Here is a 25,004-nt window from a genome sequence, read left to right on the forward strand (position 1 = left end):
GCATGCATCCTGATATTTCTAAGTGCATTGTTATTGAATAATTACTACTTAATGCAGTAGATTTCCAAGCAACATTATGACACATGTAAGGCATGCAAGTTAAAACTCATTTTTTGCAGCTATGTTGTTCCTAGCGCCCATTAGCATGTGTGTATAAGCGATCAAATATCTTTTGCATCTCCAGTAAGTGCTCTGTCAGCAGATGAGAAGACATGACTAAATCTTTTGTTAGCACCACAGAGTCTCTGCAAGGTTGCTGACAGACAAAATGGGAAACAAGTATAACCAGCTATTGAGGAAATGAAATCATTTCTAGTTACACGTAATGCTTGTTAATATAAAAACCATAAATGGTAATTAATTTTTAAGGGAAATTTCCACTCTTTCCCTCCAAAACATTCCCTGTTGTCTTTTTGTGAAGTTTAAAAGTATACCCTTAACTTCCCCTGACAAGTGAGTGAATTTAGCTTTGAAATATTGGCATGTGTGGAGAACCTGGTGTGTTAAATGCTATCAGGAGCTGTGCTTTGCTTTGTCACTTCATTTTGACTAGAAAGGTGGCACCCTTTCCTTACTGTAAGACCTAAATTCCCGTTTCAAGAATTAGACTGAGGAAAATGCGTGTGTTTTCCTTGTGCTAAATAGTTCCTCTAGTCATGCCAACAGGACAGATCCAGTCGTTGTACTTTGTACAAGTTAACCTTGTGAAAATCATGTATCTGCACAAGTGACCTAGGAAGTGCTGAACACCACTGACGTTACAGCATAATACAAGCTTCGGAAATGGCAAGTAAATAATGTTCTACTTAAATATGGGTTTGGGGAGCTGACAACAGCTTTCCAGTAGAACATTTTTGATATATTCCACACACCACGCTTTTATTTTTATATCAGCAGATTTCAGTTTGGGGGGTTATATTATTTTTAAAATGTAGCAAAAAACCCCAAACAAACCAAATCCTAAACTTTGAGGCATTAAAAAGAGATACATATTTTTTTGTGTAATTCATGGATTACTGTAAGATATTATTCTGCATACATCATTTTCTTTGGCTCACTGCAAGTAGATCTTGGGTCAGCCAGAGACTAAATTTATGTATGAAAACTAATGGAAAAGGCCTCTGTTTGATAGATAATGTAACTGTTCTGTACAACTTGGAACTCTACTGGTGTTGGCGTACAATTAATTCTTAATGGCTATCTGCGCACAGACTTGCTTTGAAGTATTTCCCTTGAGTTTGTAAAGCTGTCCATTTCTGTAGATGTCTGTCACACCGGGGTGACCTCTTGGTCTTAGTCATGTCATTACACTGAGCTGGCCCATGCATGCACTGAGCTGTTCACTGCCAGCACAAGCTGCTGAAACCCTCCTGGATTTTTGGTCCTGTCAGTGTAATGGATGCGAGACACAACTGGTGTTTCAACAGTGAGATCATGACTTCCATTTTATTCATCACTGGATTAATTATTTCCATAATTACATTTTTGTCTGAAAAGAGCCCAATATCATTCTTAGGTTCTTTCTGCAACTTCATTGATTTAAATAAGTGAAATAAAACCTTAAACTGAGTCCTCTTCTCTGAAATAGAACTTTTCTTAGTCATGACACTTATTTTCAGCTCTTGAAAGGTTCAGTGGCTGTCCTGTCATGGGGATGGGCACAGCCCTTATGCGCCTGTAAGGTTCTTTGGTAAATGTTCATGCTGTGTCCTTTTCTTTGAACCATTGCTGATCTGTAACTTGTCTTTTAGTGAAAGTGATTCATGGAGTGTGGTTCTGCACTTCTACTGTCGATCAAACCAGTTTGCTTTCCATGCTTACTGGGGCGGTTGTCAGCAGGTCAGATTAGCACTATTAATTGAGAAATGATGACAATGAGCACCCACTCTTAATCAGCCAGGCCTTGTTTTCTCCTCCAGATTTATTGGTTTAAAGACGGGAAGCAAATTTCTAAACGAAGTGATCACTACCGAATTCAAAGAGAACCTGATGGAACTTGCTCACTGCATACTGCAGCCTCCACCCTGGATGATGATGGGAATTACACCATTATGGCTGCTAACCCCCAGGTAAATGAAGGTTTGGCTCCAGAGCAAACGTGCTTCTGGACGTAAATCTTCAGAAAACGATCTCATCTTACATATGCATGGTTTAATTAAAATGATGAAGTCACCATAAAGTATGTATATAAGTTAGATTTCTGTTTTCATCTTGCATCAGTAGGGTGGGACATTTCTATCTCCAAGAGATTAGCAACTCAGCAGCAGGTTTTTTCCTATGGTTTGAGGTTTCAGAGGGGAGGGGTGCTGGGTTTTAATCACTCTTCCACCATTTGTTTCAGCTGATAACATCTCTGAAACCTAACTGAGTATGGATAGCATATGTACTATAAAGGGAGAAAAAAATCCAGTTTACCAGCACAAGTAACCTAATCCAGCAGTTTCATTTTTCTTCTGTTAACACTGCTCACCAGCTGAGGCCAACTTTTGGAAGCAAGTGGGAGTGTAATACACCTTAACAAGTTTACTTTAGGCAGTGATTGTAATTCTGTAAGGCAAAACACTCTAGCACTTATTATGGAGCAGGGAGGTCTCCTGTGTTGACCTCAAAGTCTTAAACAGTATTTTCCTGAAACATGGAGCATTACTGGGTTTGTAATACTATTTGTTCTTTGCAGACCCAGTACAAGAGCTGAGGTCCTCAACAGGAACCCCCCCAGGTATGCTGGAAATGGCTGTACTTCCAGTTCAGGCATCCTAGTGAAGTAGCTTTCAGTCTGCTTTTCCTACAGCATAGCAAGTTGAGGGGGAAGATTTGCAAGTGAGAAACCAAGGCAGGAACCTAACATTAGGGATGTAATGAATTACTTTCTTCTGTAGCAGCAAGCATCTTGCCAAGATCAGGCCTGCAAGTAGAATCACACTGTAAAATAACAAACTGTATCTCTGAGACAGTTTAATCTAAGCAGGAGTGTTGTGCTGTGTTATGACTGTTGCTAGGTTACTTAGCATGACACTGCCATTTTGCCTTGCTCTCTTACTGTCAGTCCTGTTCACACTGCAGAGTGCTTCAAAGCCTATGGGGTTGTGCACGCAGGTGATGCGCAAACCCCAGTTTGAGGCTGGATGCTACAAATTGCAGTGCTTAAATCTAGGTAGTTTAAATGTTGTTCACGCATATATGAATAACAGAAATAAAGAAATACTAATGAAATTGCATAGGGCCAAGGGAATTTTCAAGCTGGGAGCTCTTACAGGTGACCATTGTGCTAGAACAATTGGTACCATTTAAATAGTGGAAATTCATGGGAGGTTTTAAATTGTTAGATAAATATTCACATGCTCAAGGTAAGAAATGAGTCCTGTTCATCTTCCTGTAAGTGTTAGCGCATGTGCAGAATTTCTCTGTGCAGTGTTACAGTGTGAACCAAAACCTTGAAGAACTTAGTGAATAAACTGCCTTTGTGTTTGGGCACTGTCCTCTGCCCCTGAGTAGGTAGAATCTACTTTGGCATTTGTTACTCTGGATAATGCTCATTCGGTGGCACAACACTGATCTAGGTTATCGATTCTGGTCACTGATGACACTAGTTTGTTCTTGGGGTGTTGGATGTACTAAAATGAGCTGGGTTTGTGTTGTTCCTAGGTTGGGGATTGAAAAAGCACTCTTGTTAAATGACAAAATCCTGCATCTGCTTTTCCGCTCCTTTGGAGAAGAACCAGAAGTGTTCTCCTCTGGCTCCCCTAAACAAAACATCTGTCTGTTTCACCAAGCCCATTCTATGCTTTCTTTACAATGTAATTCCCAAGCAAACTTACTTATCTCTTCTACTATTTGCTTGCTTTTACTATGCGTTTAACAGTACAATGGAGGCAAAGAAGGGCTATGAGCTAATGTACTCGCCTTTCACACTGAAAGATCTGGATTCCAATTCTTTTAAGTCATCCTGAGTGGAAATAAGTTTGGCATGGCCTTCTCGATTCTAATGGAAAGTTGTCCACCTCTCAGAGCTATCAGAAACTTAGGCAAATTTGTCAACCTTTCCTAAGGAAAAGTGAAATACGTAAATATAGGAGAGCCTAAATCAGAGTTCTGATGGACCAGCAGATACTCGCTAGGCTGTTGCTGTGGTTTGGTTGTTGCTATAGGAGCCAAAAGCAAAAAGACATATTCTTAGCAGATAGAAACTGATTTTGTTAAAGCAAAGGATTCAGTTCCCTTAAAGCTGTGCCAGTTTATGTCACCTCACTGTCTGCACTAGTCCAACAGGACTTAAGTTTGCAAAATGGCTTGTTGGCAGACCTTGGGAATTGTCCGTGGCAGTGAACACAGTAGGCACCGTTGCTTGTGACGTAAAGGGCCACAATGTGGAATTGAGGTTCTTTCACACCACGGGGTTTTGCAGTGAAATCTGCCATATAACCTCATCCACAGCAAATAGACCCCGGGCCTGGACAAACACAAACCCTGGCCTGGGCCATTAGTTACCAGAGACATCCCTTAACTGCTAGCTTCCCAGGGACCAGGTGGGCTCCAGTCAAATCCTGTTTACACCTTCTTTCTTTTCATCCCATTATCTCCTCTTCTTTGCACTATACATCCACAGGTCTCAGTCAAGGTTTGCCTTGCTTTCTAGGCAAATTACTTCCCACTTTGTTTCCTTCCCATTTATCCCATGACTTTTCAAAAAATCATGTTTCCTACTCATTCTTCCCTATCCAAATTCCTTACTGTCCTTTTTGTTTCCATTTGTGATGCCTTTGTATATTGAGATATGCAGTAATCATCCTCAAAATGTGTGTTCATCACCTGCCAGAAAAAGATTAATATGCAGTGGAGCCTAAAATAGGAATGGATTTGTTCTGGATGTCTTCAATGGTCTTGCAAAACAAAAAAAACCCTTTTGCTTAGAAACTGCCACAGATCATGCACAATGGCCTATTTTAAGGCAAGTATTTTTCTTGTGGACTAACTGGGTCATGGGAATGAAAGTGGGACACAGAGACTTCATTTCTAACAGCCCAGCAGTAACACAAAGGTCGCTGCCATTTGTAGGCCAGTTGTGACCGCAGTGAAATTGTTTTTTGATGGGCTCTGGCCAGTTAATGAACAGCGATCTGCAACCCCTGAACCACTGCAACAAAAATACTTGTCACCCGTTACACTGACAGACTCGAGTGCAGAGCTCACAGCTTAGAGTGGAGTACACTGCAAAGCTGATGTGGCTGTTGCCTTACTGCTACCAGCCCAGGGGCAGAGACAGACATACATCTCCCGTACATTTACCAACCAGCTAGTTAAAAACTACTATTCTTCAGAAGTTACTAAAATCATTACATTGCTATATAAAAGTATATAGGCTTTTCCTACAGTAGTATTTTTATACATAGCTTTGATATTTGCATCCATTGCTTATATTTATTAATACCACCAGATGCTTTTACCCCTTACAGGGTGAATGCTCAGAGCCCTGGACATCAGCAGCTGGGGTGTCAGGCAGACCCATCACAACTTTGTTACCATCAGTGCTTGCTGGTGGACAACCTGTCTTCTAAAAACCAAAGTAAAACAAAAAAGGGGACAGAATACCACAGAGCCCACGCTCTAGTTATCATTCACTGAAAATAACCTGAGACGGCAGAACTGTCTCCAGCATCCACCATCGCAGCATGTGCTTCTGTGTCATTCCTGCCCCTCAGCCAGGCTCACACTATAGAGAGGGCACTTTACATACTCATACAATTCCCTTGGGTTTTCCATTTGTGGGGCTTTCTGAGCTGTGGCCCCACCAGATCAAGTGGATCCATCCACTCTGGAGACAGCAGCTCTGTCACTACCCACCAGCACTTACCAAGTGTTATTTTCACTACCTTGTGCTATTTGTCTTTCTGTCTACTTGCTGTTCACAGAGAAACTTCCAAACCACAATAATAGCTCTTTTAAGGACACTGTTACCCCAGATACCAACCATCCTTTTACAAGAAAAACTTCCAGGTGGAAAACTGTACCAGGACTCTGTTACATTCACCATTGTTCCAGTCTGTTCTGGGTTAGATTGAAAGCTGATAAAATAGTTTAATATCAGAAGGTGTCCTGCCTAACGTTTGTCAGTGACCCTTTGAAAGAAGAGACTGTATTACAGACTCTGTAACAGGTGGGCAGAAAAGGTGGGATCAGGTTGAACATTTATTAATAATTCATGTTTTAAGTCTTCTCATGTTCCTTCTCTCCATCACTGTAACAGGGCAGAGTAAGTTGCACGGGCAGGCTGATGGTTCAAGCTGTAAATCAAAGAGGCCGCAGTCCATGGTCACCTTCTGGTCAGCCACATATGAGAAGGTATTTGACACCTTTTTCTTTCTTTCTTTTAATAATAACCTTTTGCAAAATTATTATGATAAGATAAAGAATGCGAAGGAAGAAGGTAAGTTCAAAGTACGGCGTTCAGGAAGAAAATGTGACCTCTGCTGTCTTAAAATCTCTGCAAAACTTGCATAGGCAACCTCTGGAATGACGTGACGTTTATGCACCTTGAATTTTTACTGTCTCCTCCTCCTGTCTTTGTGATGTTCACTGATAGCCCCTCCTTGCAAACTGTACCATCAGCTGTTAGGAAGGACCTTGTCACTTACAGGGGTTTTTAAAACATCTCCCCTGACGAGGACTCTGCAGGGAACCTCTGCTTCCTGCAGGTTTTAGTAAGTCTTCATTGAAAGAACCAGCAGAAATAACTGCATGCCAAGGAAGTTTATTAGATTTACATTAGAAATATTTTCGGATTTCAGTTCAGGTTCTTATAAGGAATTATGAGTCAGAAATGAAGAATTAAACTTATCTTTGGTGAGTTTACAGTTACTCATATACGAAACTTTGGTTTATGGTTTTGGACCATATAAGGGAATTCTCACTTCAAATACTTTTTTTTTCATTACCCAAAGCATTTATGAGGCTATTTAGCACAGCTTAGACATTGACGAACAAAAAAAAAGCATTTTTGGGTATCAAACAGAACTGCTTTCAGGGGAGTTCGAGGGCTCCAGTTCCGGATTCTGCCCTGATAAGGTGTGTTTCACTTACGGGTCACAGTGGCCACAGAATCTCAGTACTGCCTACTGTAATACACAGAGTAGGTGTAATTGCAGAGTCAGTGTGCCATAACAGAATGAGTCTGCAACAGTTAGCATGGTGGTAGTATGTACTGTAGCACTGCTGCATGCAAACCAGGCTCTCTTCCCCCTCTTCCAATAACTAGGCAACTAGGAAGCAAGGTCGGTTCTTTAAAAGACCAGTGTTATTCCTGCACAGAACAAACTGGGCTTCCCACAGCCCCGAATGCATTTCCTAGTGCCTTACTGAGGCATCCTACCACCTTCCCCATTTCATGTTTTAGCCTGTTAAGCCCAAAGCCCAGGATGCTCATGGAGACTGATGTCCTCCTATTGCTGCACTGACAGCAGCCCAGAAAAGCTGGGCCTATCCAGCATGTCCTGTCCAGTAACGAAGTAATGGTGCAAAATGAAAAGTCTCTGCTAGTCCCTGAAGGGAAAAGCTGCCATAAAGAGTCAGGTTCCAACTGAATGAATTAGTGTGCACAGGGTGAGAAAGGGGAAACATCTTTAAAAATGGGGAGAAAGGAGGATGGGTATGAGGAGAGCAGTGAGCAGCTGACAGACACTTCTGCACCTTTCTGAAGGATAAAATGTGGGTCTCTGTCTCTGCAGTGGCCAGAGCCTTTGGGTAGTAACAGAGGAGGCCTTTTTTTCAGTCTCTCCAAATGCAGTCGAAGTCTGAGGCTGCTTATGGCCGGTACTTTATTTTCAGGCAGATAATACTATTGCTATGGCTGGGGGTCCAGTAGAGTAACCAATTATAAAGAAGAGGTTTACATATAGCAGTTTAATTAAAATTAGGGCAATTACTGGGGATTCTTATTTCCTGTACAATTACCACACGTGCAGATACCTTTACTTACAGATGGTCTCATTTCTGCTCAGCATTTAGCACACTTCTCCTTAGCGGATGTTTCCCACCCCTCCCACCACCCAGTGTCCGCAAGGCCAGTGGGGCCATGAGTGTGTAAAGCGCCCCCCCACCCAGGACAGCCCCCAGCACTGGCTGTTTGCCTGTAACGGACCATGCTGTTGCGCTCCCCCTGAGCTGTGGTATTTGGGTATTTGTCGCATGCATCACTGGGTACTTTCGATAAGTGAAGCTCCTGAGCTTTACAATGTGATTTCTATAAGCTTTTCTGCTTGAGAGCAACAAGTGTTGGGTTTTTTTTACAAGTGTAATTATTAGCTTAATGAACTTTATGACTTGTTACGCCGTTGACAGGCTTTTTCCTGCAGTACTTTTAATCTCTCACAGAATGTGTTCTGGCAGAACTCTGGGTTTTGTCATCTTCACCACGTCATGGACATTTCAAAGCACTCTTTGTAGTTGTTATTCCATTTTTGATGCATTTTTCTGAAATGCGCTTAGCTTGCAAACAGCACCTTCTTAGCATTACTTTGTCCGGAGGGATGGAGCTTTTGAGCTGTCTGATGTGTACCAAGCTGTGGGTCAACCCCTTAGGTACAAAGGTGCACAATGTTGTAGCTCTCTTGTGGTGCACTGCAGCCAGAGCCCCACATAAGTCATTTTAAAATGCGTAAGATTTAGGGAAGATTTGAAAAAGAAATAGTCCTATTGCCCCTGTTCTCAAATAGAGGATTAAATTGAACTCACTCTCCTTTATCCCAAATTAGTGATCGTTATCATGCGGTCAGTCATAGTCTTCCCCAGCTTCTCACTCACTGACATTCCTGGTGCATTGCACCACAGCAGCCCACAGAGTCTCTCCTGGCCACATTTAGTACATGATATCAGTATTGCTGAAACTAGTCCCTGCAATTTGATGCCCATGTCACAGCTCTGAAGAACACACGGCTAATCCAAGGGTATTCCAGGCTCCTGCAATTTGTCATTCCTAGACACCCGAAGTACTTGGCTCTACTCATTTTGTTGTTTCTTGAAAACCACAAAATGTTTTACAATTCAAATAACCTTAGTTTCACCTCTGAAGGTAAAAAGGCTTAAAAAGTAAGTCTGCAATTCCAGAAGCAAATTTACAAAGAGGTAAAAAGGAACACATCCTTTACTTCTGACTGAACAGCTTGCTGATTGAGGTTGCCTTTCACTTACGTGATTTGAAGACTTAGTTTGCACAATTCAAAAACATGCTATCAAAAAACCAGCTTTGGTCACAAACTGTAATTTCTCCCCCGTTTTGATCAGAGCTGCCTTTCCATGGAGCTGTAGCAGTGAGGTGGTGGCTTTCAGATGGGCTTTCACACTTCTGTGGTGCTAGCTGACCTGTTTGGCTCAGCCTTGCACTGGTTACTTGTACTTCATTGGCGCTTTATCAGGAGTACCTAAGCAGGATGCACATGAGCACTGTGAAGACAAATTTTCTGTGGGTTGCCCACACACGGTGTAGAACTCACTTGCCCAGATCCATTGCTTCTAGGTAGTCTTGGAAAACTAAGTACCAAAAGATAGAAGTACAGGTTTTCTTTGCTTCCTTCCATCTCTATGCTACCTACATGCACACGAGGCATGGATGTCTGCAGAATGGGTGAGGAATTTGCCAGCTAGAGCTTAGTCTTCTCATGAGCTGTAACACAGCAGCTACTGAAGTAGCTTTAGACATGTTCAGGTAGAAAAAAAACAGTAACTACTCCAGACCTGGACAGGGGCACTTCAAGAGTTACACAAGCTTTTAGTATGCGTAAATCGTCAGTCTGTGTTGTCCGGTTTGGCATCCATTCTGTGTTGATAAGCAGTATGGGATAGATTTCCCAGATGCACACATTTGCCTTTAGCTGTAGCTATGGAAAGCCTGTGATGATTGCTAAAAATTATCTATTTATGACAGATGATAATACAGATAAACATGTTTTATAGAGATGAACAGAGCAGTAACAGAAGGGCAACAACAGAGAAGGACAAAATACACCAGATTCAAGCAACTCTTTAGCTATACTTGCCTTCAGTGTGCAGCTGGAGTGTTTTATCTGCTATACAGTAGTACAGCATCTTGTTTTCCAAATGTAACTGTTGGGAGGTTTGAGCTTTTTTTGTTCTGAATTATTTTGACCTAAAGAAACGCCCCCTGGGCAGTAAAACACAGTATAGCCACGTATACTGCAGCATGTATCCTGCAGACACAGAAACACTGGCAAAAGGTAATGGAAAATGAGATTCACAAAAGACAATTTCACTGTACAGTGTCATTGATATAAGTTACCCTGGAGGACACTTGAATAGCTCCTCTTCACTGCAACAGGGTGTCACTGCAGGCAGCAGCTGGCTCCAGAATGGGACCCACTGGAGCTGATGAGGCAAGGACAAAAACTGGTCTCAAATTCTGTTTCAGTTCCAAGTCTCTCTGATTACCAAATCACACAAGTGGAATAATGCTGATTTCAGTTGGGGAAAAATCCAGTTAAATGAGGAACCACTTAGAAAAAGATTTAATAGATTAAATTAACAGGCAAGAACAGCCAGTGCAACGGATTAAATGATATCCTGGAGGTTTAAGGTGATTGATGCTGTTTCTGGGGCCAGAAGTTATTCTTCCTTCTTATTTTTTGTTGAACTTTTCACAGTACCTTTATAAAGAACAATTTAGTGACTGAAGCTTTTCTTCCCTGTTGCTCACGAATGAAATTCTCATTGTTTTGACACCCCAGTTTAGTGGCTTTGAAAGTGTCCAAGACTATCTCAAATAAAAAACTGCTAAATGAGGAATAAATACCCCCAGCACTTTAATCCCCAGACTTTTCTGTATGGTCTTTGGTAGTGCAGAACAAGAGATGGTGAAAAATAAGTCCGTTGTGAGAAGTCTTTCCTCAGCTGAGATGAGATAGTTTTTAAATGCTATTTTTTCCTGAAAGGTAAATATAATTAATGAACTACACACACACTTGGTGGTGTCATCAGCAACAGTGAAGGGATTAAATACACAGGACACTAGAAACGAGGAACTGAGCTTTATGCTAAGGCCTACTGACTTACTTGTATTTCAGTCATTTAAGGACTAACTCTAAACAAAAATACTACCATGTATAAATGATTGCTACAAGCAATTATTCTGTAGCAAGATTGTCTTCTAGATCATACTTTGCCATAACATGTGAGTTAAATGAAAGTAATTAATTACTGTGTCATAATTAACTTGGTCTGAGCCAAGTGCTCAGTGTGTGTGTAAATAAAGAGCAATTATGGGTATGGGTCAAAGGAGTGAATTAAAATTCAAAGCAATCTTGTATGTAAGTGATTTTGGTTCTTCTGATTTAGCAGAGAAAAAAAGTAATTTACCTTTACTTTATGTTATTTTAAGACCACGATCTCGATCAAGGGACAGTGGTGATGAAAATGAACCCATTCAGGAACGATTCTTCCGGCCTCATTTTCTGCAGGCTCCCGGAGACCTGACTGTTCAAGAAGGAAAACTGTGCAGAATGGATTGCAAGGCAAGTACCACACAGAGGGTAGTGGGGACCTTTTGGGAACGGTACCTGACTCAAAACCTCAGTTAATTTTTTTTTAAAGCTATTTTGCCTACTGGCAGTTTCAGCCACTGTCAGTAGGTCAGTTGTTCTCACTGCTTGCAAGTAAGTGGACAATAGAAGTCTGCCTGACCAGGCAAATCTTACAGCTCACAGAAAACTCATTTTCAGGTTTCGGATATGCAGGGGTGTGGAGGGAAGCAGCACACACCACAAGGACAATGCGCTTCTCTGTTTTAAGACCTTTTGTCAGTTGAGTTTTGATCCCCCGTTAAAAGTTTCAAACAGTACAACCTTGATTTATGACTTTGCTGAACAGAATTAATTCAGGCTTGGATGACTCTGTGTACTTTCTGCTGATCTATTTGTGAGAAGTTATTTGCTTTCTCACAGTACCCACAGCAAATGGCACAGCTTCCAAAAGCGCACGACTTGTTCACACAGACCAAGCATTAACCAGGGCAGAGGGTGCTGTCACTGGGTTACACCTAAGTGGAATGGAACTTCGAGTTCAATAGTCAGCTAGCATCTTTTTGTCTGTAAGTTCTCCACCAGAAGTTAATCAAGAAAGGAGTATCTTCTCATTCCACCTGAAGAGCAAGCAATAAAAAAGACAAAAGGTGTCACCCTGCCTTTTGTTTTGCAAGGTAGTATTATTTAGCTACTAGCATATCTAAACACTGATCTTTTTTTAGTCACACCCATAAGACATCATGGAATTCGGGGAGTTGGCCAGAAAGTAAATGAATACAACTGAGTCAAAGATCTTTAAATCTTGTGGTACACCTGCAGTAGCAAACCAACCCAAACTTCTCTGATACAACAAGTCAGGACTCCTCCAGTGTTTTGTATGGCTAAGACCAATTCCCATTATTCTGTTCACACTTAAGGTTAGTGGATTACCGACTCCAGATTTAAGCTGGCAACTGAATGGAAGACCAATTCGCCCTGATAGTTCTCACAAAATGCTGGTGCGTGAGAATGGTGTGCACTCCTTGATCATAGAACCAGTCACAGCCAGAGATGCGGGAATCTACACATGCATCGCCAGCAATCGGGCTGGTGAGAACACATTCAGCCTGGAGCTCATTGTTGCAGGTAACATCTTCACACTAAGCTTCCACCCCGAGAACTGTAAGGGTAACAACACACAAGACAGTAAAAGTGCTGTCAAGTGACATGGCTGAGGGGTAGTGGGCCAAGAAAAGGAAACCTGTTAGTAACAGAAGTTACATTTATAGGTGATATACTTTATGTTATGTAGTGGCATAAGCTGACAGACACATAAGCCCTGGGCACACAGTTAAGGGGTCTGCTGTCCTGAGGCACAGCAGGGACCACAAGCCAGGCTATTTGCATGAATGAGTTTTTAAAAGCAATTTGTGCAGACCCGTATCTACCAGTACCATATGACTTGTGTGTTTCGCAGCATATTAGACTGATACCATTCCAGCCTTCAGGTAGAGCAGTCCTTTCTGTAATTAAAAGCTATCCCTCTAGGGAGTATGAAGGAGCACTGCTTAACAAGCAGAGAGCAGCCAGTTTATCTGATCTTCACACTCCATATTTCAACTATTTTGGGGAAGGAGGGAACCACTCAGCTCTATTAGTGCTTGCTTTCCCCCTATTACAATCCTGATCGGACTGTTCCCTTCAGATGAACCAGGACTGGACTTTGTGATTACTGAAGACAACACTTCAGTTTTGTGCCACTTAGATCTTTCATTATTGGTTTTAGCATGGTGCTGGAAGAAGAGCTGCACTGTCACAGACTAGTGTCAACATGACACCATCTTTGTTTTCACAGCTAAGGAAGTACACAAAGCACCTGTGTTTATAGAGAAGCTACAGAACACGGGTGTGACTGAGGGATTCCCAGTGCGGCTGGAGTGCCGGATCTCGGGGGAGCCGTCTCCTCAGATATTTTGGAAGAAGGAGAACGAGTCACTCACATACAACACTGACCGAGTGAGGTAAGACTGCCTTAGAACCATCTACCCATCTAAAACTCCAGTGGTGACCTGTCCTGTAAAACAAATGAAAACCTATAAGGCCGTAAGAATGCTCTGTGAACAGCATCTCATAAACATTAACCTAGATATTGTAATAATTTATGACATTTCCTCAGACTTGCAGCCAGCTTGGTGGCAGAGCCAGAATTAAAATGTTAGTTCTGTTTTCCATCCTTGGAATTAAACCACTATCTTTTCACTTTAAGCAAGTGGAGAAGTAGTTTTTATCTTCTAGAACTAAGACTTCTAGCAATGTCCTAGTGAAAACCTAGGCTCCTAAGGAAAGCTGTCTGCTTCGCAGCAGAAACCTTGATTCCTAACTGTTGTGGAGCTAAGCAACTAAGATTCAGTATGTTGTAGTGAGATCTATAAACTTGTCTTCGATATTAGTAACATTTGTAGGAATTTTTAAAAGCAAACTGATGACGCATTTCAAGAAAACGAATTCATTCCTGTTAGAACACTAGTACGTTATTGCTGTCCTTCTGAATAACTGAGAACATTTCAGTACTTCATTCCTTGAGGGTTTTCTGTCCTCTTCCCAAAAAGCCCTGGTGTCCCTATGACTTAAATTAGGTTTCTGGTTGTCTTAATCTGTGACTGTGAAAGAGAAGTTACTTTATGCATCTTTACTTCTTAGTCTTCAGTGCAGGATATTAAGCTGCCAAATTGTCAACCACTTGCTAATTTCAGACAAAATTCTGCATTCATTTAAAGTGGCAATACTTAATCTGTAACTAGGACTGGGTTGGTTTATAATGACATTTTAAAGTAGTCTAAACTTGTATGCAATTTAAATACTAATTTTTCTCATTTTCTTTTGTTTAGCATGCACCAGGATAACTATGGCTACATTTGCCTGCTTATTCAGGGAGCTACAAAGGAGGATGCCGGCTGGTACACATGTTCAGCTAAGAATGAGGCTGGGATTGTGTCATGCACTGCCAGGTTGGATGTTTATAGTAAGTGACTTCAGTCTTTGTGATCACAGTAGCTACCCTAAAAGCAACAGTTGTGTAAGTTTCAGTTTGTTCACAGAATGGTTTACCTTGATCTCTCTTTCTTTTGTTTATAGTTTCTCCTCAATAATAACGATCCACATCAAGACAACAAATGCTCTGTCAAAGTATATTTCAGAATCTTCCAGATACCTAAAGCAAAACAAGCATGCATGCTTTCTGTCTTTGCTTAGTATATTAAGTAGAGCTAATTAACAACAGATAACAGCATGCTTATGTTATTTCTGTGGATCATTATTACTATTGCTCTGCTAGCACTTTCCTAACCTTTTTTATTCCTTTGTACATCAGTCTGTAATACACATGTGACACCTACCAGAAGTGTAGATATTTTTATGGCTTTCTGCTTAATTACTCAGTTTGGTCCAAAGCAGCCCCTCACACACTGAGTGTTTTCTCTTACCAGTGTTTTCGTAACAAGAATAAGGAAGGGAGGGAGGGGAAAGACCGGAATGGTGAAGGATAGTTTTTGGTGGTGGGGGGGTGCTAACGAGACTTGTGAAGAGGAGACCACGCTCAGCATGTTTCAGCATACAAGGGCTGGCAGTGGCATCCAGGTTCTTTTATATACAACAAATAACCCTTGAACAGGCCTGTCACTGGAATACGAGTGCACGGAAACAACCCCCTTGCTGTTATCCTTCCGAGTGACACGAGAAAAGATAGAAGCAATGCCAAAAATACCAAGTAACAAACACAGACACTACTGTTTTTACATACTGTGTTTGAAGGTGAAACTGGATGCTGAGGTTTAAAACAAACAAACTATACCAAGAAACGAAACAAACTCACCTCTGATACAGTGGGTTTTGGCCACTCGTAAGTTAGTATCTCCTTTACAAAGCGTGGATCTGGCACGCTTTGTTGTTCAGCTCAAGATGGCTAACATTTTTTGTTTCCTTTTAAACCTGTAGCTCAGTGGCAACAACCACCTCAGACGACCAAGCCAAAGAAGGTGCGGCCCTCAGCCAGCAGATATGCTGCACTGTGTGACCAAGGACTAGACATCAAAGCAGCTTTTCAGCCTGAAGCAAATCCAGTCCACCTGACAATGCAGTCTGGCTTGGTAGAGAGCGATGACCTGTAGATTCAACCACCACTTCCATCATTTTCTTTCAAAGCAGAAACACTGAAAGCCATTGCCTTGACCAATGATACTCCTATGTCACTTTATGCAAAGGCAGACACCTTCAAGTACAAAAGATAAACAACAAACACAATAAGCATATATTTCTTATTCATTATACCAAATTAGAATAGGTAGATTATTAATGGAATTGTACACATTGCACAACAAATCACATTCACCCGTTCCTTATACCTAAGTTGCTTCAGCTCTTACAAATAACCCTTTCCATAAAGGCCAAAATACATCAGAGAGTCAGATTTTTCAGACGAGAACACTGTTTATCACTACATGCCTTCATAAGCAGTAAGTAGATGTTACACAACCTTAATGGTGCAAGATGTTTTACTTGAGGCCGTTCGATCACAAAGAAAATCAGAATGCGTGGTTGCTGACAGTTCTAAACCAGCACTGCACTCTGATAGCTACAGTGAACAAGTGCAATATTGTAAGAGTAAACCAGGAAGGGACAAGGAAGAGACACACAAGAAAATGCTGTGTCTCTGCAAACTGCTTTCTAGTCTACAAGGAAAAAAAAGGTTTTGCCTTAAATGCTGTTAGTGTGGACAATTCTGTGCAGCAGCATCAACACTGCAGTTTTACGTTCTTCTCTGTTTTTGATTTTGCCATCCAGGAGGAGGCTTACTTACAAGCACACAGCCAAGACAGGTCAAGCATAAGTAACTTAACAGCTTAGAGGTAACGAAGAGCTGACATGTACTAACAGTCTCCTCCAGACTACAACTATTGGTAACTAGATGGGGAAAACATGCTGTCAGTGTGACCCACTGCAGTGGGTTACTGCAAGGGGTGGGAGGGGGACAGGGCAGAGGCTGAAACTCTCTGTGGGTTTCCTGAACACAGCCTGTAACCTCGTAATGCTCCCATTCCCAAATTGGAATTTCTGAGGGGAGCTGGAAACTAGGGAGTGTATGTGTGGGATGTTCGACTGTTTAAAGCTTGTGTGATGTGCCTGAGGATTTTAGAAATGTATAGTAAGTGAAAAATGGGTTGAGACTGCAATATGAATTTAAATGACAAGCATACACCGCAGAGCTTGCAGATCTGAGGAAGCGGAACATGAAGATGGACAAAACCAACATCAAATTTGTGCCTTTTTTCCCCCTTAGCACATGTCTCTGGTAGATTATTTTTCCTTCTCCTGTCATTTTCCTGTAGGCTCTTTACAGGGCAGAGTCTCTGCGCCATAGGTGAAAAGCCTGAAGGCTACATTCAGAAAGCAAGGCAAACCCACCTGAACTGGAGCCCCGCCTAAGTCAGATGTGACTTGGTAGTTTTAAAGTAGAAGCAAATGAATTTCAGAGGAAGGGGAGAGAAGGATGGAAGAATTACTAGGCCTGACAAGGAAAACGAGCATGTGATGGTACGAGCTACAATACTTTGCTATGAAAGGAAAACACTGTATTCCTTATATGAAAGCACATATATGGTATCTTCCATTATTTATAATAAAAGTGTTGAAATCTTTTATCTCAGTTCAGTTATTCAGAAGTCCTGTACTTAGGGGTTTTGTTTTTTTAATTCTGTAATTGTGTACACCATATACTGCATTACTGCTATACGTGTATTGCTTTGTAAGTACACAAAGTTTGTGTTGTGTTTTAGTGACTAATAAATGTTAGCACATACGGTAGTACAATTCTGGTGCAGGATATGACCAGTTTTGGGGATCGTTAATCTAGATTAACGTCATAGTCTGTCATCTGGGAGTAACTGATTCTATTCTAGAAGAAGTATGTCATATCATTTGCCAAATTCTTCTTGACTGTGACATGCTAACTGACTTTTTTGTTTAGCTTCACTAGCATTATTTTGCCACCTTTTATTTGTATTTATAAAAAAATGTATTATCATTACTTTGGATTGTTGTGCTGACATAATGTGGGTTTAACATCAATAAATATTACACAAATAGAAAGTTTTCCTTTGGTAAAGACTATTAACTGTCTCAGTACGAGAAATTTTAAATATTATCATACAGACACAGCACCAAAACATTACCAGAATTTAGCAGAACATTCTGGTTGTGACCCAGAGTCTTGTTTAAACAAGATAGATGGATAAATTCTGAGAAACCTTTGCCCAATAAAAGCACTTGAAGATGCTTTTTGCAATAGGTTAGAAAAGATGCAGGTCTATTCTGTGTGTCCAGAAACTGCAATATGACATCACTCACAACTAAGGGCACAGTCCAAATGCAGCTCAATTTGTTTCAGAACGGTCTTCTAACAAGGCAATATCCAAATGAAAACCATAAAAAGTTAAGATTTACTTGTAAAACCCTGAATATTGACTCACTTGCCCTTTCCTTTCTGCGCAAAGATTGCAGGAAAGATGCAGGATAGATAATACTTTTTTTTCTTTTAGGCTCGCATTTCAAGCATTGATCACTACAAAGAGAATTCTCTCGGCACTTGGGTGAATACCGACATTACTGGTGATCCTGCAGCTGAAGGCAGTGGAGCCCTGTCTGCTTACAGTGAATTTGTCTTTGGCCCAGAGACTAAAAAGCTGAGACTGCTCTTGTGAGCTGGTTGAAGATGAGGTCATCATCACATTTTGCCTCTGTATATATGTACAGACACACTTAAGTAGTAAATCACATCTCTAAGCAGCAAAGTTGTTTTTATGAAAACATTCAGCTCTGCTGTTACTTAGTTACTGGGACTGTTTGGGTTTACAAATTCAGAGATAGAAGCATGGCACAAGAAAATGACATGCTTTCCAAGCCAGAAATCTGAAATTCTTGGAAGCATCAAAGTAACGTTCAGAAGTTTAATCTCTCTCCACCAATTCCAAAGATAGATAGTATGACCTGAAAGTGTACTTTATCATTTTATAGGACCAAAAAAAGAAGTCCTAGCTTTGTGCAAGACTTCAAATTATTTAGGAAGCTCATCACTCCAAGCACATTCGGAGCAATGGAGGAGTCAGTGCAACTCCATTCAGGATGATGACAGACACCTCTGTCAAGATTACTAATAGTGAGGTGCAAAATTCCACATGCATGAGGGTTTTTCAGCTGGTAGTGTTACTTAACACACATCACCTCTATCCTGCACCTTCACAACAGCAGCACCCCTTAGTTAACATACATACACCATCTCTTTCTATCACAGCCCACTTGGTGTTGGGGACCAAAACCTACTATAGTCCAGTTTGAAACCCTAGCTTATACATCATAACTGCTTTCTATATTGCAATTAGCTTGCATGTAATAAACACCTTGATTCGCCACATGAGGGCAACTACATCCTTATCTCTGCAAGAAGCCCGAACAGATTTAATACGTAAGCAAGTACTTCATGAGTTCATATTACCCATCATGTCATGATGCTGAGGGGATGGCTGCATGTTCTGGCTGTCTGACACAGCTGCCAAGCCCACGTGGTACGGTAGAGAGGGACTGGAAATGCCTGCTCAATCATGCACGTTGACGACAGACACAACTCCTATGTACATGCAGGAGGCAGGATTTGCTGAGATGTAGCTCCATTTCTCCTGAACTGGCTAAAAGAAAAATCCCTCCCCCTGCACAGTTTCTCTGTCTAAACCCAACTCTGAGCACACAAGACACATGAGGCAGATGAGAACACAGCTCCTGCCCCAAGCAATTTAGTCTGTTCCAGCCAGCACATTGTATTCATTCGAATGTCTAAAAGCCTGTAACTCTAATTCTGAACTAAAGGCACAGTTCGCACCCTTTTACAGAAGTGATTAATACATTAAATAATCTCATCTGCACTGAATCTCTAATAAAATATTAAGTGTTTGGAACATAACACTCTGAGCAAAAAAGCCAGACTCCAAGCAACGGTACCTGTGCGCAGTAAATTCAGCAGCTATACGGTGGATGAAGACTAAGGAACTTCAGCCCAACGCCATGAGGAAGCAGAAATTGTTTGCTTTGTAAAACTGCAGTGCAACAGGTAAACCCTGTGGAAGGGTCAAGTCTCACAACCACTGTCACTTTCTGGTTCTGTAGTAGCATAAATGGGCCAGAGGCAGCTGCAGAATGAGAAAGGAGAAAAACATAACAGCACACGGACACTGCTCAGTATGATTACACTGTTCTCGGCAGGAGCTCGGCAAATCTCATCACACTAAGAGGACTGGGGTGGGCTTTTTTTTGCCTGAGCCAGTTCTGTTTTACACATACAACAAAACATACCCTTCAGTCTTTTTTGGCCAACTCTTGGCCCGCACATCACAGAGTACTTCTACAGAGAGCCATGGGTACAAAACTACAATGTCAAAGACGGGATCTTTCCAAGCTACTGCAAAAGGTGGTGAAAGTACCTCGGAACACTTCCCATACAACAGACTATATGCCTCACTTTTACTGCAGACTGAGAACTAGTGGATTTTAGGTATGGCTGAAAACTAGTGGATTTTAGGTATGGCTTTTACCTGCAACACTTGTCTGAGTATCTGTTGCAGTCATTTGTGGAAAAGGCATGTCTAAAAGAAAACCCTGCACTACTCTATAGTATAATGCACTACTCTGGTTTTATTAATGTATTAGCTTACTTCCTTCTACAACACTTCAGAATCAGATTCACTGAACATTTTTGTAATAAAGCTACAATAGAAGTTTTATTAAACTCTGTATTAATCTCAGCTGTACAATCTCTGACTAATTACTAATTCATGTTGATTCTATGTATGTTAATGTAAAATAAACAAAAACCTACAATCAAGCGTAATTCTATCAGCACAATTGTTAGTAAATCCAGTGATGTCCAACTGTACGTGACTTATGTCATTTCAGGTATGGAACAACAGCAGCTGTCAACGATTTCAGCTTGTAAATTTCCAGAACCACTTCCCACTAGGCAAAAGACACCACATTGCCAGTAGAAGCAAGGATTTAACAGAAAACTTAGCAAACAGCTTTGCAAAAACGTGTAGTAAATTAACCTAATATTTACAGATCAACTGAATATGGCTTCACTGCAGAGCAGAAAGCTTAGCGTAAGCTCCACTTGGTGCCGTGAAAATGATGGTGAACTATAAGCTACAGGTGCTCTCTGTTCTATATGCCTTCCAACAAAGAGCTACAAGAACCTGCAGAGAACAGATGCAGCTCTGATCTACTACTGCAAGAGATGTCTCACTATCAAAAATCATATGTGCACACTAAATGGCATCTACACAAACCCAGGCAATGTCCATATTGTTTCATAGGGCTGCAGGAAATATTCAGTAGAAATCTACCAACCACCTGAAAAAACAGGATAAAAACTCAGACCAACAACATCACGAATTGAAGCACTGCAACTTCAAGCTTTTAATAAGTCTTTGGCATATAGGCAGAGATTTCTTTACAGTACAGCCTCCAACATACAGATGCAACATGTGCTTTTAGTGCATTTAGCATTAGAAGTACAGTGCAGGGTGATGTGCAAATAAGAATTCATAAAACATCAAACCACTTCCCTGCCACACTTCAGCAGTACCATATAACCAGCTTGCAGCTATTCCTAAACAAATTGTTCCAAAATAACACAGCAATTCCAAACCTGCCAACATGTCAGGCAACCTCAGGAGTGTCAGCCCCACTCTGAGCAAGGGGAGTGACATCCACACAGCTCCTCTGGCTCAGAGTTCGCTCAGTGACGTCTGCTCCCCCTGCTCCCACTGACGTTATCCCAGTGCGCATAGAATGACAGTAAGGTTCAGTAGCTTTTACCTGTATATTGTCTTCACGTGTTTGACATCATCATACCCAAATTGGCGATTTCTTACCAGATCAAGCAGGATTTTGATTTTACAAAACTGGTACCAATTCCAGCTATCAATTTTGTATCTACACAGGCACTTCCCTGAAACTATGTAGATATACTAACCAACTCATTACCAGTGTAGCAGTGCCTTAGGATAGACTGCCCTCAGGAGGCCAGAATGAAGTCTCCTCATGGATGTAACGCTCACTCAGCACATGGTAACTCGGCAAAGTTTATATGCTTGTGTTACCATAAAAGAAAGTCTGCAGAAGCTGTACCTCACAATAGCTCCTACTCACAGCTGCAATATTTAAAGAACAAACAAGCAAACAAACCAACCCTCGCCAACAGTCTGTGTTCTGCTAGAAATTTCTACTGATGATAATCACAGAATCACAGACTGCTTTGGGTTGGAAGGGACCCTAAAGATCATCTGGTTCCAACCCCCCTGTCATGAGCAGGGACACCTTCCACAAGACCAGGTTGCTCGAGGCTCCATCCAGTCCATGAGTTGCAATATATGCCTCAGAAGCAGGAAAAGACTAACACAGTGAGTTCGCTACAGCAAGTTCTAAACTACAAACACATCTCTTAAGAGGTAAGTAGAAGGAAGGCTCGAATTACCTATCTAGAAGAAAGGACGTGTAAGAGCAGTCCATCATCTTCCCAGACACTGGAAAAATGCAAAGAGATAGATAGATACAAAACTTTCTAGGCCTACAATGTGCTCCAACTGAAGCCCAGAACATGCAAATCCCACTACTTACAAAGTTTAAACTGAACCAAATGTCAAGTCAACAGGAGAACGATCTGAAGTTTCCTAACCTGGCAGTGACAAGGCAAGGCACATAAATGAGTAAATACCACAACACACAGTCTTTTAGCAAGGATTTCACTTCTGAAGCAGGAACCCAGCTGAGTTAAAAAACCCAAATCAATAATTCTGGATGAATCAGAAAGGGGGCTTCTGTACAAGAGGACTGTGTGCTGAATTAAATGACAGCTGCAAAAGCAGCCACCCTCAAAACATGCCTTGGTGACCTCTCCAGAAATTCTGGGAGATGGTGAAAGGCCACGTGGGTACCATTGTGGGGCAGGAGAAAAGATCTGGAATAAAATGTGGACAAAGTTAGTTAAAGACCAGATCTGGGTAGCAGCTTTCCTTAAAATGCTCCCAAAGGCAGATGATTAAGTAAAGTTTCAATGCATGCCTGAAAACAGCTGTAGGAAGAGGGGTATGGATTCTTTAGGAACTGCAGAAACATGGAGTAGTGGGAGTTTGTAAAACAGTTCATCCTAAACAACAAGAAGAAAGCAGGAAGATGTATTTAAGAAGAGATTATAGGAATTTTAAGCAAGATCGCAGGTGAAGAAACATCAGATGAGTAAGAGCACATGCTCTTGCTTCCACTAGGAATGGAATCACAGGAACTCTGTATAAGAGAGCGCACTGAAGTTTCCCAAACTCAATTGAGAAACAATGGTAAGCCAGTCAAGCATACAGTGCTACTCAGGAGCACCCACATGGAAAAAAAAACAACTCTCAAACCATTTCTATGTAACCTGGCTTACATGCTAGCAGCACAAGACTTGTCTGTTTCTAAATCAAGGACAGTGACACAACAGGCATACCAGAAGCAGGATGGGAGCAAGACAAATAAGCAAGACATTGATAAAAAATATACAGGAAAGTCATACTAAATATCAATATATTAGCTCATCAGATCAGGCATGGATTCGATTTCCAGTACCTATAATGTAAACTCTGCTGTTAGACAATATTATCAGCCACACAATTAGGATGATGGCAGTAGCTATGATATCCAAGGTCTGTAAGGCCAGCAGTGTAACCATCATGAAAGACAACACTTACCAGGAGGTTGGATACATGTCATGCTCAACAGGCTAGGATGGATTTCTCAACATACTTTTTCCCTGCAGCTGATCAGGGCCACCCACTTCTGGCTGAGTCAAGGTGCTGTTTTCAAAGACCGGCTTTGGGTGGTTCTATTTCTGCAAGAATATTGACCAAGTTTACTGACTTCCATAAAAAGGAACATCACAAAATAAGGAAATATACTAACATGAAACCAAACAGACAAGTAAAAAACTAAGATGCAGTGCTTGATGACAACACTCAGATTGTACACCCTGAACTTCAGTGTGACTTTAAATACATGCACCAAACTGATGTGGTTTTGTGGGGAGAGGGAAACTGACCTGGATTAAAAGCTACCAGAATTTAAAAGCCAGCCTTTGCAAAACCAGCAGTCCAGCTTTTGCAGTCAAACGGAATCCGTCACTGAACGTAAAATTTATAGGCAGACCAGCACATACAGGAACAATCTACAAGTGTGCATCCACATCCAAATACTGCCCCAGGAGCAGGAACCTGCCTAATAAGGGAAGCAGATAATCAAAATAAAAAGCAAAGTGTTCAGGGAAGGGCACAGAGAAAAAAAATCCCCAAACTCTGAACAAAACACCAGCAGAGTTACAGAGGAAGAGTGACAAATGGCCAGGGCTGGGGACTATCACTCCCTAATTCTAAAGGAAACTTCTGGGTTAAAACTGCCTCATTATCAAATGACTGGAAAATGGGAAAAGTGACAGCAAGCTCTTGGGAGTTTAGTGGGTGGAATGATCACTTGTTTTTTTCAGAAGAGATTCCAGAGGGATGCAGGAATCTACAGACTAATTGTATTTGTCTGTACTTAGCAAAATGCCAGACACTGTTCTAAAGCCATAAAAACAAGTTGGTAAACATACCTAGGAAAGTCAGAGTTGCTTTTGCAAAGGCAAGTCATGTTTGATAAACATTTTAGAGATCTTCTGAAGGCTAAAAAGAGATGAGCGTAAGCAAATCTAATACAGCATGCTTAAAACCCTGACAGGCATCTGACATATTCCCTTGTCAAAAAACAGTTCCGCCAAGAAGAAGGAGCTGTTGTATCAGTAAATTGTTTAAAGATAGAAAAGAAAGGGTGTGAATCAGCAGTCATTCTTTCCTAAGGACACGGACTGCCAACAGATCACCACAACCACCTATGCTGGGGCTAGCAAAGTACAACCTATTCATAGAGGTTCTGAGACAGCAATTTCTGAAGCCCACAGTACATTCCAGTAGCACGAAGTTACTCAAAGTAACAAGGGGATGAAGGAATTAAACAAAATAACTGCAGAACTGAGGAAATCGGTGTCAAAACCAGCAGACTAAATTCACTGTAGATAGATGAGAACACTGGGGAAATACAAAAAATCAGACCTAAATACATAGGTCAGGAAATAGACTCCAAGTTGATCACTAATCATTCAGGACTGAGCTACTGTTCTTATACAGCTTCTGAAAACGTAAGTGTAAAGGTTAGGAAAAGGCAAAACAATTAGGCATTATTTTTGGAAGCAATATAAAGCAAAACATAGAACATCCTATGGTTTTGTTGGTTTATATTTTTTTAATAAATTCAGGTTTTAATCACAAATACAAACTAAAAACATTGTTGCAAATAACTTATTTAACATTCCCTTACTCAACAAAACAGGGGATA

The 25,004-nt window shown here is 41.1% G+C and overlaps 1 protein-coding gene and 2 long non-coding RNA genes across 10 annotated transcripts in view; 1 reads left to right on the top strand and 2 right to left on the bottom strand.

Moving 5' to 3' along the window:
* PALLD (palladin, cytoskeletal associated protein) overlaps nt 1–17,648 on the top strand; it is a 194,047-nt gene extending 176,399 nt beyond the window's left edge. For 6 of the 7 annotated variants that reach the window (XM_065694152.1, XM_065694187.1, XM_065694177.1 and 3 more), the window contains 7 exons: nt 1,920–2,069; nt 6,245–6,339; nt 11,384–11,516; nt 12,443–12,650; nt 13,360–13,525; nt 14,393–14,526; nt 15,498–17,648. In XM_065694152.1, coding sequence (XP_065550224.1) covers nt 1,920–2,069; nt 6,245–6,339; nt 11,384–11,516; nt 12,443–12,650; nt 13,360–13,525; nt 14,393–14,526; nt 15,498–15,670 — 1,059 coding nt within the window. In that variant the 3' untranslated portion in view covers nt 15,671–17,648. Of the gene's footprint in view, nt 1–1,919; nt 2,070–6,244; nt 6,340–11,383; nt 11,517–12,442; nt 12,651–13,359; nt 13,526–14,392; nt 14,527–14,639; nt 14,691–15,497 lie in introns of all 7 variants that reach the window. The other variant, XM_065694158.1, reaches the window with a different exon arrangement.
* LOC136021718 (uncharacterized) lies at nt 8,176–15,834 on the bottom strand. Of its 2 annotated transcripts, none has more exons than XR_010615873.1 (4): nt 15,376–15,834; nt 13,518–14,715; nt 11,362–12,142; nt 8,176–10,930 (listed from the first exon to the last, which is right to left on the bottom strand). It is a non-coding gene; the product is annotated as an uncharacterized LOC136021718 (long non-coding RNA). The 2 variants fall into 2 exon arrangements; XR_010615874.1 differs by having other exon boundaries at nt 8,176–10,374; nt 10,799–12,142.
* Nucleotides 17,649–19,312: 1,664 nt separating the features above from the next.
* Nucleotides 19,313–24,240, bottom strand: LOC136021741 (uncharacterized). Its single transcript, XR_010615879.1, has 3 exons — nt 23,677–24,240; nt 23,330–23,469; nt 19,313–19,738 (listed from the first exon to the last, which is right to left on the bottom strand). It is a non-coding gene; the product is annotated as an uncharacterized LOC136021741 (long non-coding RNA).
* Between the last annotated feature and the right edge of the window lie 764 nt (nt 24,241–25,004).

This window comes from Lathamus discolor, chromosome 1 (assembly GCF_037157495.1).
Source record: "Lathamus discolor isolate bLatDis1 chromosome 1, bLatDis1.hap1, whole genome shotgun sequence".
In the NCBI taxonomy this organism is placed as follows: domain Eukaryota; kingdom Metazoa; phylum Chordata; class Aves; order Psittaciformes; family Psittacidae; genus Lathamus; species Lathamus discolor.